General features: G+C 42.4%; 1 protein-coding gene across 1 annotated transcript in view; it reads right to left on the reverse strand.

The window, feature by feature from the left end:
* LOC124778935 (roundabout homolog 2-like) overlaps positions 1 to 14,223 on the reverse strand; it is a 703,103-nt gene that overhangs the window by 110,444 nt on the left and 578,436 nt on the right. Inside the window, exon 3 of the mRNA XM_047253676.1 lies at positions 3,464 to 3,617. Within this exon, the coding sequence (XP_047109632.1) occupies positions 3,464 to 3,617 (154 nt within the window). The remainder of the gene's footprint in view (positions 1 to 3,463; positions 3,618 to 14,223) is intronic.

Consider the following 14,223-nt stretch of genomic DNA (forward strand, 5'->3'; position numbering starts at 1 on the left):
TATATGAATCTACAGTGAATATTGATAGTAATATTATTGAGACTATTCAGTTTGACCAAGCTTTGAAGGCAAAAGTATATGTCATTTTCTGTTACCATTATGCAAATAGCCATGTTCTCTTATAACTGTTAGCACTTTCTTTAACGTGAACATATGCAGGTGCCAGAGTTCATTGCACTCTCGTGTGACAAAGTATAGGCTGTCATTGCCCACTGAAGTTACTTATTTTCAGTTTCTTGAATAAGAATGTTACTTATTCTTACACCTTATTAGGCTAGCGACCGTTGTTATTATCATTTGGACACTGTGGATAGGCAAATTATTGTTTGTTACTGTTTAAATATTTACGTAATTCTGACTTTCACTTCCGATAAACTACCTCCGTTAGGTATTTCACGGTCAACATAAACAAAATTCCTTTCAGAGGGTAACACTACTCTGTTGCTTTATACCATAATTGCTTTAACAAGATAGTTTTATTTCACAACGTGCCTCCAACTCTAACAAGGGAACCTCCCCATCGCACCCCCTCAGATTTAGTTATAAGTTGGCATAGTGAATAGGCCTTGAGAAACTGAACACAGATCAGTCGAGAAAACAGGAAGAAGTTGTGTGGAACTATGAAAAAACTAAGCAAAATATACAAACCGAGTACTCCATGTGCAAGATATGCAACATCTAGGGGAGTTCGAGTTCAGGAGCGCCGTGGTCCCGTGGTTAGCGTGAGCAACTGCGGAGCGAGAGGTCCTTAGTTCAAATCTTCCCTGGAATGAAAAGTTTACTTTCTTTATTTTTGCAAAGTTATGATCTGTCCGTTCGTTCATTGACGTCTCTGTTCAGTGTAATAAGTTTAGTGTCTGTGTTTTGCGACCACACCGCAAAACCGTGCGATTAGTAGCTGAAAGGACGTGCCTGCCCAATGGAAACCGAAAACATTTGATCGCAAAGTCATAGGTCAACCGATTCCTCCACAGGAAAACACATCTGATATATTCTATACGACACTGGTGACGGCATGTGCGTCACATAACATGAATATGTTGTCAACCCACCTAACTTGTACACTTGGTGAATGGGTAAAAAGATTCTTCTACCTTGCCCAACTTAGGTTTTCTTGTGGATGTGATAATCACTCCCAAAAAAGTGTGAAGACATAAGAGTTTGTCACATAAACTGCAACAAATGAATGCAACAGTTTCACAGACGCACAGTTTTGTCTGTGCTCTGTCAAAATGTGTTTTTAACCTTTTCAAATTTTTCCGTGTGTAGACCGTCAAATCCTGCGTATGTCCAAGCAAATCTGAACATGTCCTGGAATTTGGAGAGCGAAGTTGATTTTATGTGAGTCCCTGAACTTTGATAATTGTCTGAAAATAAAAAATTAAAAATTTCTCCCGAGGGAAGACTTGAACCAAGGACCTATCGTTCCGCTGCTGGACATGCTAACCACAGGACCACGAAGCTCATGGGTTTACGTCCACCTGGATGTTGCCTATCTTGCACATGGACTACTCAGTTTGTATATTTTGCTTATTTTTTCATAGTTCCACACAACTTCTTCCTGTTCGATCTGTGTTCAGTTTTTCAAGGCCTATCCACTGTGCCAACTTATAACTAAATCTGAGGGGGGTGCGATGGGGAGGCTCCCTTGTAAGGTTATGGTATAACAGACGGTAGTATTATAGGGTCCCTTACCTTAAATACACTCCTGGAAATGGAAAAAAGAACACATTGACACCGGTGTGTCAGACCCACCATACTTGCTCCGGACACTGCGAGAGGGCTGTACATGCAATGATCACACGCACGGCACAGCGGACACACCAGGAACCGCGGTGTTGGCCGTCGAATGGCGCTAGCTGCGCAGCATTTGTGCACCGCCGCCGTCAGTGTCAGCCAGTTTGCCGTAGCATACGGAGCTCCATCGCAGTCTTTAACACTGGTAGCATGCCGCGACAGCGTGGACGTGAACCGTATGTGCAGTTGACGGACTTTGAGCGAGGGCGTATAGTGGGCATGCGGGAGGCCGGGTGGACGTACCGCCGAATTGCTCAACACGTGGGGCGTGAGGTCTCCACAGTACATCGATGTTGTCGCCAGTGGTCGGCGGAAGGTGCACGTGCCCGTCGACCTGGGACCGGACCGCAGCGACGCACGGATGCACGCCAAGACCGTAGGATCCTACGGAGTGCCGTAGGGGACCGCACCGCCACTTCCCAGCAAATTAGGGACACTGTTGCTCCTGGGGTATCGGCGAGGACCATTCGCAACCGTCTCCATGAAGCTGGGCTACGGTCCCGCACACCGTTAGGCCGTCTTCCGCTCACGCCCCAACATCGTGCAGCCCGCCTCCAGTGGTGTCGCGACAGGCGTGAATGGAGGGACGAATGGAGACGTGTCGTCTTCAGCGATGAGAGTCGCTTCTGCCTTGGTGCCAATGATGGTCGTATGCGTGTTTGGCGCCGTGCAGGTGAGCGCGACAATCAGGACTGCATACGACCGAGGCACGCAGGGTCAACACCCGGCATCATGGTGTGGGGAGCGATCTCCTACACTGGCCGTACACCACTGGTGATCGTCGAGGGGACACTGAATAGTGCACGGTACATCCAAACCGTCATCGAACCCATCGTTCTACCATTCCTAGACCGGCAAGGGAACTTGCTGTTCCAACAGGACAATGCACGTCCGCATGTATCCCGTGCCACCCAACGTGCCCTAGAAGGTGTAAGTGAACTAACCTGGCCAGCAAGATCTCCGGATCTGTCCCCCATTGAGCATGTTTGGGACTGGATGAAGCGTCGTCTCACGCGGTCTGCACGTCCAGCACGAACGCTGGTCCAACTGAGGCGCCAGGTGGAAATGGCATGGCAAGCCGTTCCACAGGACTACATCCAGCATCTCTACGATCGTCTCCATGGGAGAATAGCAGCCTGCATTGCTGCGAAAGGTGGATATACACTGTACTAGTGCCGACATTGTGCATGCTCTGTTGCCTGTGTCTATGTGCCTGTGGTTCTGTCAGTGTGATCATGTGATATATCTGACCCCAGGAATGTGTCAATAAAGTTTCCCCTTCCTGGAACAATGAATTCACGGTGTTCTTATTTCAATTTCCAGGAGTGTATGTTTACCCTTGCCCATCATACTTGTAAGTTTGTAACATCACCACGGACGCGCAGGTCGCCGAAGTGGCGTCAAATCGAAAGACCTGCACCAGGCGAACGGTCTACCCGACGGGAGGCCCTAGCCACACGACATTTCCATTTTTATCACCACGGAATTGCTGTGTATAAGAGTTTGTGAAAATTTATTTCTTTAGGTCATAAGGGAAGAGTTTTTTTTTTATTAGTAACTAACAGCTCATCAAGAACTTGGTGCCGCTGCTAAAGGAGTGATCACAAGAAGACGCGGATGGGTTTGAGTTCGAACAATTAGCGCCTCGCCAGTGAGTGCGGCTTACCTCTTGTTGGAGTCGAGGTCCAGCGGGTGGCCGTTCTTGCGCCACGTGACTGAGGGCTCGGGATGACCCCGTGGGGGGCCGCACTCCAGCAGAGCCGTGTCCCCCTGCGCGACGCGCGTGTTCTTTGGCTCCGCACGGAATTCGTCGCGCAGCACTGCAACACGCAAATACGTCCTCATCAGCGACGAGAGTCGTGACAAAGTACCATTTATGATGCTAAAATTCTATAGCCTCAAAATGAAAATTAACTTGACATTGCACCTTTGTACACTACACACACACACACACACACTGGTCACATTGCTTCTGTCGGTTCTTATACACCACTAAACTCCGATTCTTTAAAAAATCGAACTCCCATATATAACACAACTCCAAACGTCAATTTCTTTGCAAATGAGTTACATTTTTAAATACACTACTGGTCATTAGAATTGCTACACCAAGAAGACATGCAGATGATGAACGGGTATTCAATGGACAAATATTTATACTAGAACTGACATGTGATTACATTTTCAAGCAATTTGGGTGCATAGATCCTGAGAAATCAGTACCCAGAGCAACCACCTCTGGCCGCAATAACGGCCTTGATACGCCTGGACATTGAGTCAAACAGAGCTTGGATGGCGTCTACAGTACAGCTGCCCATGCAGCTTCAACACGATTCCACAGTTCATTAAGAGTAGTGACTGGCGTATTGTGACGAGCCAGTTGCTCGGCCACCATTTACCAGATGTTTTCAATTGGTGAGAGATCAGCAGATGTGCTGGCCAGGGCAGCAGTAGAACATTTTCTGTATCCAGAAAGGCCCGTACAGGACCTGCAACATGCGGGTCGTGCATTATCCTGCTGAAATGTAGGGTTTCGCAGGGATCGAATGAAGGGTAGAGCCACGGTTCGTAACACATCTGAAATGTAACGTCCACTGTTCAAAGTGCCGTCGATGCGAACAAGAGGTGACCGAGACGTGTAACCAATGGCACCCCATACCATCACGCCGGATGATACGCCAGTATGGCGATGACGAATACACGCTTCCAATGTGCGTTCACAGCGATGTCGCCGAACACGGATACGACCATCATGATGCTGTAAACAGAACCTGGATTCATCCGAGAAAATGACGTTTTGCCATTCGTGCACCCAGATTCGTCGTTGAGTACACCATCGTTTGCATTGTGCGTTCACCGCGATGTCGCCGAACACGGATGCGACCATCATGATGCTGTAAACAGAACCTGGATTCATCCGAAAAAATGACGTTTTGCCATTCGTGCACCCAGGTTCGTCGTTGAGTACACCGTCGCAGCCGCTCCTGTGTGTGATGCAGCGTCAAGGGTAACCGCAGCCACAGTCTCCGAGCTGATTGTCCATGCTGCTGCAAACGTCATCGAACTGTTCGTGCAGATGGTTGTTGTCTTGCAAACGTCCCCATCTGTTGACTCGGGGATCGAGACGTGGCTGCACGATCCGTTACAGCCGTGCGGATAAGATGCCTGTCATCTCGACTGCTAGTGATACGAGGCCGTTGGGATCCAGCACGGCGTCCCGTATTACCCTCCTGAACCCACCGATTCCGTGTTCTGCTAACAGTCATTGGGTCTCGACCAATGCGAGCAGCAATGTCGCGATACGATAAACCGCAATCGCGATAGGCTACAATCCGACCTTTATCACAGTCGGAAACGTGATGGTTTGCATCTCTCTTCCTTACACGAGGCGTCACAACAACGTTTCACCAGGCAACGCCGGTCAGCTGCTGTTTGTGTATGAGAAATCGGTTGCAAACTTTCCTCATTTCAGCACGTTGTATGTGTCGCCACCGGCGCCAACCTCGTGTGAATGCTCTGAAAAGCTAATCATTTGCATATCACAGCATCTTCTCCCTGTCGGTTAAATTTCGCGTCTGTAGCACGTCATCTTCGTGGTGTAGCAATTTTAATGGCCAGTAGTGTAATTGTCTTTATGCAAGTAACCGAGAAAAAGTTTACGAAATTTTTTATGTTTACAGTTTCCTCAAAGTCACCTCTAAAATAATGTATCGTGCAATGATATAATCTGGCAGGAATATTCAGGGGTACACGTGGATGCTGGTTGCAAAATGTGTTGCGAATTCAGTCGGTAGCAAAGAGGTAATAAATTAACACGTCCTACCTCGTGCTAAAGGTTTACTGCATGAAAACCGAAAAAGTAGTAAGCGATAATTTATTTCCTTTATTTAACTGATCCAGTCATTTAATTTTTTAACAATGGTTTTCTCAGATCTATGAATTTTTAAACCATGTATCATTAATACTACGGACGTTGACGCCATACTGAAGCTCCTGGACCCTGGGGGGGGGGGGGGGGGGGTGGCTTCCTGAGAAGCTCAAGTACTGTGGTATGACTGGGACAGCACTCAGATGGTTTAAATCATACCTAACTGGAAGAGTGCAGAAAGTTGAAATAAGCAGTTCACATAAAATGCAAAAAACTGGTGACTTCTCAAACTGGGGAACAATCAAGAATGGGGTGCCGCAAGATTCGGTCTTGGGGTCCTTTGCAGTTCTTAATATATATTAATGACTTGCCATTCTGTTCTCACGAAGATGCAAAGCTGGTACTTTTTGCCGATGATACAAGTATAGCTATCACACCCAACAGACAAGAATTAACTGGTGAAATTATAAACGATGTTTTTCACAAAATAATTAAGTGGTTCTCTGCAAATGGGCTCTCATTAAACTTGGACAAAACATAGTACATACAGTTCCACAATGTAAATGGAATGACACCATTAGTAAATATAGACTTCGATCAGAAATCGGTACCTAAGGTAGAATATTCAAAATTTCTAGGTGTATTCGTTGATGAGGGGTTGAACTGGAAAAAAAACACACTGAAGATCTACTGAAACGTTTGAGTTCAGCTACTTATGCTATTAGGGTTATTGCAAATTTTGGCGACATACATTTCAGTAAGTTAGCCTATTTTCATTCTCTGCTTTCGTATGGCATCATATTCTGGGGTAACTCATCACTGAGTAAAAGAGTGTTCATAGCACAAAAGCGTGTAATCAGAATAATTGCTGGAGCTCATCCTGCAGACACTTATTTAAAGAGCTAGAGATCTTCACTGTAACCTCACAAAATATATATATATATATATATATATATATATATATATATATATATATATATATATATTCACTTATGAAATTTGTTATTAACAATCCGAACAAATTCAAAAGTAATAGCAGTGTACATGGCTGCAACACTAGGAGAAAGGTTAAATCTAACTTTGACTCAGAAGGGGGTAAATTATGCTGCCACAAAAGTCTTTGGTCACTTGCCTAATAGCATCAAAAGTCTGACAGATAGCCATATAGCATTTAAAAGGAAATTAAAAGAATTTCTTAGTAGCAATTCATCTACTTATTAGATGAATTTTTGGATATAGTAAGTGGGTAATTTCCCCAACACCCACGGAAAAAAAAATTAAAAATATGAAGTGTCATGAAATATTTTGTGTAATGTAATATCTTGTATAGACACCTTTTATTAACCTGACACGTTCCACATCACTACGAAGTGTCGTATTCATGATCTGTGGAACAAGTACTAATCTAATCTAATCGAACCAGTAGGCAAGAGGTTTGGGTAACAGACACAGTTAGCAGAGAGTCACGTTTTATTGATGATTTAATTTCTTAATTAGAAACAAACGGTCTGTAGTAGGATATAGACTGCAGATTGTTCTAAGCGTGATGGTATGCAATAGATAGTACCCATCAAAACAAGAAAATGCATGTCGAATAAACGTCAGTCCGCAAAACACCCAGTTTCTAAGACTGAAAACTGGTTGCATTGGGGCTCCCGTCAACATGGTCAACAGAGTATTTTCATGTCTTTCTGCATCCTAGTGCTCTAGGTACACTGAGCATTGGTTAACCTGCACTCAGCTGTGTTATTCTAGTTGTGAGGTACTGTAGTGTTTATTTCCAGAAACTACTTGCAGCCTTGGGTATTTACCGTGGTGTCTTACCTGCTTGCACAATATTTATCTTCACTGTTGTACTATTTGTATGTATAAATAGTTCTTTTCTCATTTCCACTACTACTACTCGATAAGCGATATGGCAATAATTTCTGGTATAGAAGTATCCAGCAAACCCGTGCTCCCAATGTAGAAAATTATCCTGGTTGCTGAGAAACACTCGTTAAGCAGTTCGGCAGGCTTTTCCAGGCTCCTAGTCATAACTGCTAATAAAGTAGACTGGCAGAAGCTCAGTTCCTTGATATTTTAGGCAGTTTCGCCAAAAGTTTCACGCCCTTAAACGTCAGTTCCATAGACAGTTTCAAACTTTGTATGCGTAGATTCATTTACTAACAAGACTTGTCACTGTAATGTTTTGGCAGCATTCTCAAGATTTTATTGTTCCACTTTCCACGGCGAGATAGCTGCAGAATACTCGCTGTGGACTTTAATTTACTTCAGGAAGAGTGCCAGATTTGCTGCGAAGGCCGCAATATGGCGCTGATGCACCGCACTGGCGCCCCGTGACAAATGATGCTTCTCTGGGGAAACAAATGCCTGCGAAGAGCACTGCAGCAATAAAGAAGGCAGAGGCGGCTGCAGGAACGGACTCCCTTGGCGATAAGGGCGGCGGTGGACGGAAACGGGAAGTGCTGCCCGTTTGCCCAGGCACCATCTGAAGCAGCTCTTGGTGCAACGGCTTCATTGCATATTCCGGTATTGATTTCTGATACTACTAATACCTTCAAACAGCTCATGGGATGTACTGTACTCATATTTCAGCATTATACTTAATGTTAAATATCTAGTATGAGCAATACTTACAAAACTAATTCAAAACTACGAACAGCCAGTCTCTTCTTAATCGGTGAGAGTTTTAGATTATGTGATCGAAGCAACTGTATATTTCTTTTGCCGAAAATACCGGAATGTTTATTTTGTTTCTTTTCCCTTACACAGGTAAGCTGTCGAAAACAGACAAACCTTCGCTTTTTCATTGCCGATATTTCCGTATAATTTGTTAAATTTACACGGTTATTTCTCATGTCGTCCGTATTTCACCAAACATTTTTCTTGTATTTATTCAACTACTGTGAAACAATGCACGGGATTTGAATTTAAAGCTTTTTACTAGCATCTGAAACAACTAATTGAAAAATGTATTAACATTTATAAACCTAGAAAAGGTGTATGATACTGTAACATAAATAAGTTGTGACTGTGGTTAGGAATAATGATGTGTAGTAGTACAGCTTGCGTCATATACTGTGAGTGAACCTGTTCAGTGAAAATGGGTAATGTGTAATCACATGAGTTACAGATCAACAGAAGACTTCGAGAGAGTTTTCCACTGGCAAGTCTGTTTAAAATGTATGTGAAAGAAGCGTTAAAGATATCCGGAAGTAAATGTAGTCCTGTGGGAATGTTAGTGGCAGATGATTAGCTATACTCTCTCCTACTTGCTGATGATCATTGCCAAAGACAGTGGAGACTCTAGTTATATACTGGGGAATCTGTTGAACAACATTATGAGTGGAGTTTGAAAATAACACAAATAAAACCGAGAATAAGACAGTAACCAGTAAAACCAGCATGATAAAAAAATGATGGAAATTTTAATATTAAATGTTGTTCTTCTGTTTATATGTCTAGGTATAACTGCGAATGGCAAGAGTGTGGAAGATATTAAAGACAAGATTGGACAAGGCAAAAACGTTACTGGGCAAAATTAAACTCAGTATGCATATGCAGTGTTATCAACGACGTGATCATGTCTACACGACTATAAGCATTGTGACGAATATTCGTGAGCCCACCACGTTAAACAGGTATCTTATAACAAGCGTGCTTTTTAGGAGCACTGTCACAGGAAACAATGAAAGCTTTTTTTATAAATCACTTTGTATTGTCCAGTGGTTATATTTTCGATTCCCCATCCCCCTCTGGTATTCTGAAGAGGATGAAACAGTACACAATCGAAAATAGCTTTGCCTTTGTCCAGTGATTAATTTCAATATTTCGCGTGGTCACTAAATTTTAAATCCATCTTCTTGTGTTTACAGTTGCGGATGTTACAGATGAAATGTTTGCAGATTGACAGAAGGCAATGTACCAGCGATATCGCATTTGCGTAGCAATTCATGTACGTATCAACAACAGAACGTGACGTGAAATCAATATCTGTATGTGATTGTTTTCTGTTTCTGTACGTCGACGTGAAACTAGTAATATAGGAGTATATATATATGGGATCCCAGATATCAACGAGGAGAAGATTACACATGAAAGGATCGTGATTACATTTCGCTGTTTCGTTAATCCTCAGATTAACGAGCTTGTAATTTCCGCGAAATATTTTCGAGTGACGATCTTCGCTCTTCAGTCGTAATCTTGCAACTTTATTAATAACAGGGAAACAGCAAATACTTTGTAGCAGTAGATATCAAACAGCGACAAAAGTTTCGTTAAAAATAATTTCATAAAATTCAGTAGATGGATAAGTAAGCATTTTCTTTAATTAACAAAGAAGCTGTCTTTGTTACGAATGTCAATGTATGGAGACGCTGGCTGATTCAAAGTCCTAAATGGTTTCAGAAATTGATATTAACCACATTCAGTAAACGAATAGATTGAATCAAGCTTTGAACATCTTATTGATCGCGAAATGTGTTAGCACCCTCCATCATCGTGGTATATTAGTCTTTCATAAGAGTTCTTATGAAACGATAACGTTCAAAACGGTATTGAAATTACGACCGTTTGTTGTCTCTGTCCGATTACATTTGTAAACCAACGAGTAATCACTGATGATTCTCAGCGATCAAACTTTTCAGTTCAGCAAAATAAACATGCAGTCCATTTTCGTTACAGTTTGAAGGTAGTGTTAACAAGAGGGGGGATCCAATAGTATAATCACAATTTAAGAGCGCTTTGGAGGACTTAGGATCAAATAAAGCAGAAGGAATGGATAAGATTCCACCGGAATTTCTAAAATCACTAGGGGAAAGGTCTATTCACGTTGGTGTCTAGAATGTATGAGTCTGGCAATATGCCGTCTGACTTTCGGAAAAAAACATGCACATAATTCCGAAGACTGCAGAAACTGATAAATGCGAGAATTATCGCACAATCAGCTTAACACCTCATGCACCCTAGTTGCTGACAAGAATAATATACAGAGGAATGGAAAAGGAAACTGAGGATGTGTTAGATGACGATCAGTTTGGCTTTAGGAAAGGTAAAGGTACCAGAGAGGCAATTCTGACGTGCGGTTAATAATGGAGGCAAGACTAAAGGAAAATCAAGACTCTTCACAGGCTTTGTCGACCTGGAAAAAGCGTCCGATAATATCAAATGGTGCAAGATGTTCGAAATTACGAGAAAAATAGGAGAGAGACGGGTAATATACAATATGTACAAGAGCCAAGAGGGAATGATAAGAGTGGACGACCAAGAACGAAGAGCTCGGATTAAAAAGGGTGTAAAACAAGGATGTAGTCTTTCTTCCCTATTCTTCAATCTGTACAACGAAGAAGCAATGATGGAAATAAAAGAAAGGCTTGCGAGTGGGATTAAAATTCAAAGTGAAAGGATATCAATGATACGATTCGCTGATGACACTGCTGTCTTGAGTGAGAGTTAAGAAGTCTGAACATTCTAAGGAATACAGAATGTGGATTGAGAGTAAATCAAAGAAAGACGAAAGTAATGAGAAGTAGCAAAAATGGGAACAGCGAGAAACTTAACATAATGATTGATGGTCAAGAAGTAGATGAAATTAAGGAATTCTCCTACGTAGGCAGCAAAATAATCAATGGCGGGCGGAGCAAGGAGTACATCAAAAGCAGACTAGTAATGGCAAAAGCGGCATTCCTGGCCAAGAGAAGTCTATTACTATCAAACGTAGGCCTTAATTTGAGGAAGAAATTTCTGAGAATGTACGTTAGGAGCACAGCATTCTATAGTAGTGAAACATAGACAGTGGGAAAACCAGAAAAGAAGAAAATCGACACATTTGTGATGTGGGGCTTCAGACGAATGTTGAAAATTCGGTGGACAGATAAGAATCTGAAAGGAAAGAAATATGTGGAAAACACTGACAAGGAGAATGGACAGGATGATGACTTCCGTGGTACTAGAGCGAGCTGTAGAGGGTAAAAACTGTAGAGGAAGACAGAATTAGAATACATCCAGCAAATAATTGAGGACGTAGGTTGGAAGTGCTACTCTGAGATGAAGAGGTTGGCACAGGATATGAATTCGTGGCGGGCCGCATCACGCCAGTCATAAGATTGATGACTCATAAAAAAAATTAACAACGGTCATCAGAGTGATTGCCCCATGAGCTTTCCGTGAGTGATTTGTTTTTTTTTCCTGTTTGTAACATGTTTCGTTTTTTCCCCATACGTTATTTAGTGTACTTTCAGCTTATTTTTATTTTTATTTTTTAAATCTTGAAAATATGCAGTTCGTAAAAGACCTATGTTGACAGACACATAATTTTCTTAGAAGGTTTGCGTGTTGGTGCCAGTGACTTAAGAATAAGAAAAGAGCTCTCACGTTTGCTTACCTACTAAAATTTGGATAAATTCGAAAGCATAGTAGTTTTCCATCTTTGAATATGGTTCCAAGATAATGTTGACTACCCTTACATTAAATAAGGCGACATGATATAATGATTTTCTGTCTGAAATGGATGAGGAACAGAAAAACGGAAAACATTTTTTTGTTTGCTGGTGACAAGCTGTGAAGTTATAGTAGACAAAGAAACCTGCCTATCCAAATTAACAAGTATCGTCTATGAGATTTCTGAGCAACTTGTTTTCCAAATTGGTATTCTAGGCCTTATTTGTAGCATAGCATAAACGTACAATGTTTCATGGCTCAACTGTGTAACATGTCTCTTTAGTTACATCTGTAAACCAACATCAAGTTTAAGGCCTAATCGTCAATACTGTACTTTGTATATGTAAACAGCTTTAAGCCAAAATTCAAGTAACCTACACGAGATGTTATCAGGTATTATAATTTTTCGATATAATACACATGAACCCAATAAAGATAGCACAGAAAGTGCTGAAACATATCTGCGTAAGGCAAAAAGAAAACAAACTGTATCTTGCATAAGGTGGAATTCCTCTCCAAGATAGATGGTTGGTATGTCTATTTGCTGCTCTGTCGGTACCAAGATAATCTGCTTCACTGCAGTTCTTCCAAAATGGAGATGACTCTCGAATTTCGTAACTTTCGTCTGTTATTTGAGCGGGCGGAAGAAGGGGAAGGAGGGAATGTAGGGGAAAGAGAGGGGTGAGGACAAATAGAGGGAGAAGCAGCAGACGAAGAAGAACTGTTATCTGTTCGAATGCGGAGGCAGGGGAGCGATCAATATAGGAAAACGCAGTCCAATTAAATTTGTTCTCAACTCTCATTAATCACGAACGGTTATTGAACGGGCGACGCTATAAAAACCAACCACCGGATTCGGTGATAAATGGAATTTTAGACAAAGGCATAACGCTTATTCGGGACGAATTCGCTAGGCCCCGCCCGCGGAACTTTGCTGATTGCAGCGGCGGGCCGTTATTTCCGGGACGTTTTTAGCGTTATGTGCGCGCAGCGCCGCCTTGCCAATTTTGTTAGTGACGTCATATTCGCTCCCGGACTGGCACTGAGGCGTTCGTAGCAAGAAAGCGCGAGAACTTGAGCACCTTCAGCGGTGATATCGCGCAAGTGACTATGAGTGGTTCCTTACTAGTGTGATCCATATGCTTCAGAACAGTTCTGCGTGTTTTTTAGTTACGGCATGTATACCACTGTCGATTGCCCCTTTTCCTGTTCCAGTCACGAACGGTGTACGGAGGGAGCAACTGTTTGCACGTCTCTGCGTGAGTGCTAATGTCTCTTCTTTTGCCTTCGTCGTCTTTCTGTGAGGTATTCGTAGGAGGAAGCAATATGTTGGTTTTCGCCTCTGGGAATGTACGCTCTAGGAGTTTTGAAAGTGACCTACACTGTGATGCACAACCCTTCTCTTGTTGAATCTATCGCCGGAACTGGATGGGCGTGGTGCTTTCGCGCATACTCAAAGACCCTGTGGCGAAATGCGCTGCTCTTCTTTGTATCTCAAGTTCCTCTACCAGTCCCACCTGAAAAGGGGCCCACACTGACTAGCAATATTCATGTATTGGTAGGACGACGGTTTTGTAAGAGTGGATTAGATACTTTGTTGGTTTCGTCGATTCATAGCGGGAAATCCTCGAGGATTTGGAAACATGTCAGGAAAACAAAAATACATTACATGTATTCTCAAAACAACTGATATATAAGTATACAGAAATTTTTAACAAAATATTTCAATAGTGAAAATCGGAAGCAAGTAGTATTAAGAAACGACTAGTTTCAGCTGATTATTTAGTCATCTTCAGATATATTATGAAAACCTGTGTACTGAGAGCTCCTAAAATGAGGCTAACCCACAACGTCTGCATTACAATGGGCGCTCATGTAGGAGATGTACCTCAATAAAATAGTGGAATATACTACTGAGATAAAATATTACGTATTTACGAACCGTCTTTGAAGTCCGCATTGATATGCAGTATTTTGCATACAGTATCGTTACACCAGTAACCTGTCAACATAGTCATGATAAGTACAGAAATGGTGGTAGTATGTGGCCCATTAAGAATTGTCATAAGACTCGAGAAGGCCATACACTACTAGCGTTTCTGTACGTATCATGGCTT

The sequence above is a fragment of the Schistocerca piceifrons genome, chromosome 1, assembly GCF_021461385.2.
Source record: "Schistocerca piceifrons isolate TAMUIC-IGC-003096 chromosome 1, iqSchPice1.1, whole genome shotgun sequence".
NCBI classification, from domain to species: domain Eukaryota; kingdom Metazoa; phylum Arthropoda; class Insecta; order Orthoptera; family Acrididae; genus Schistocerca; species Schistocerca piceifrons.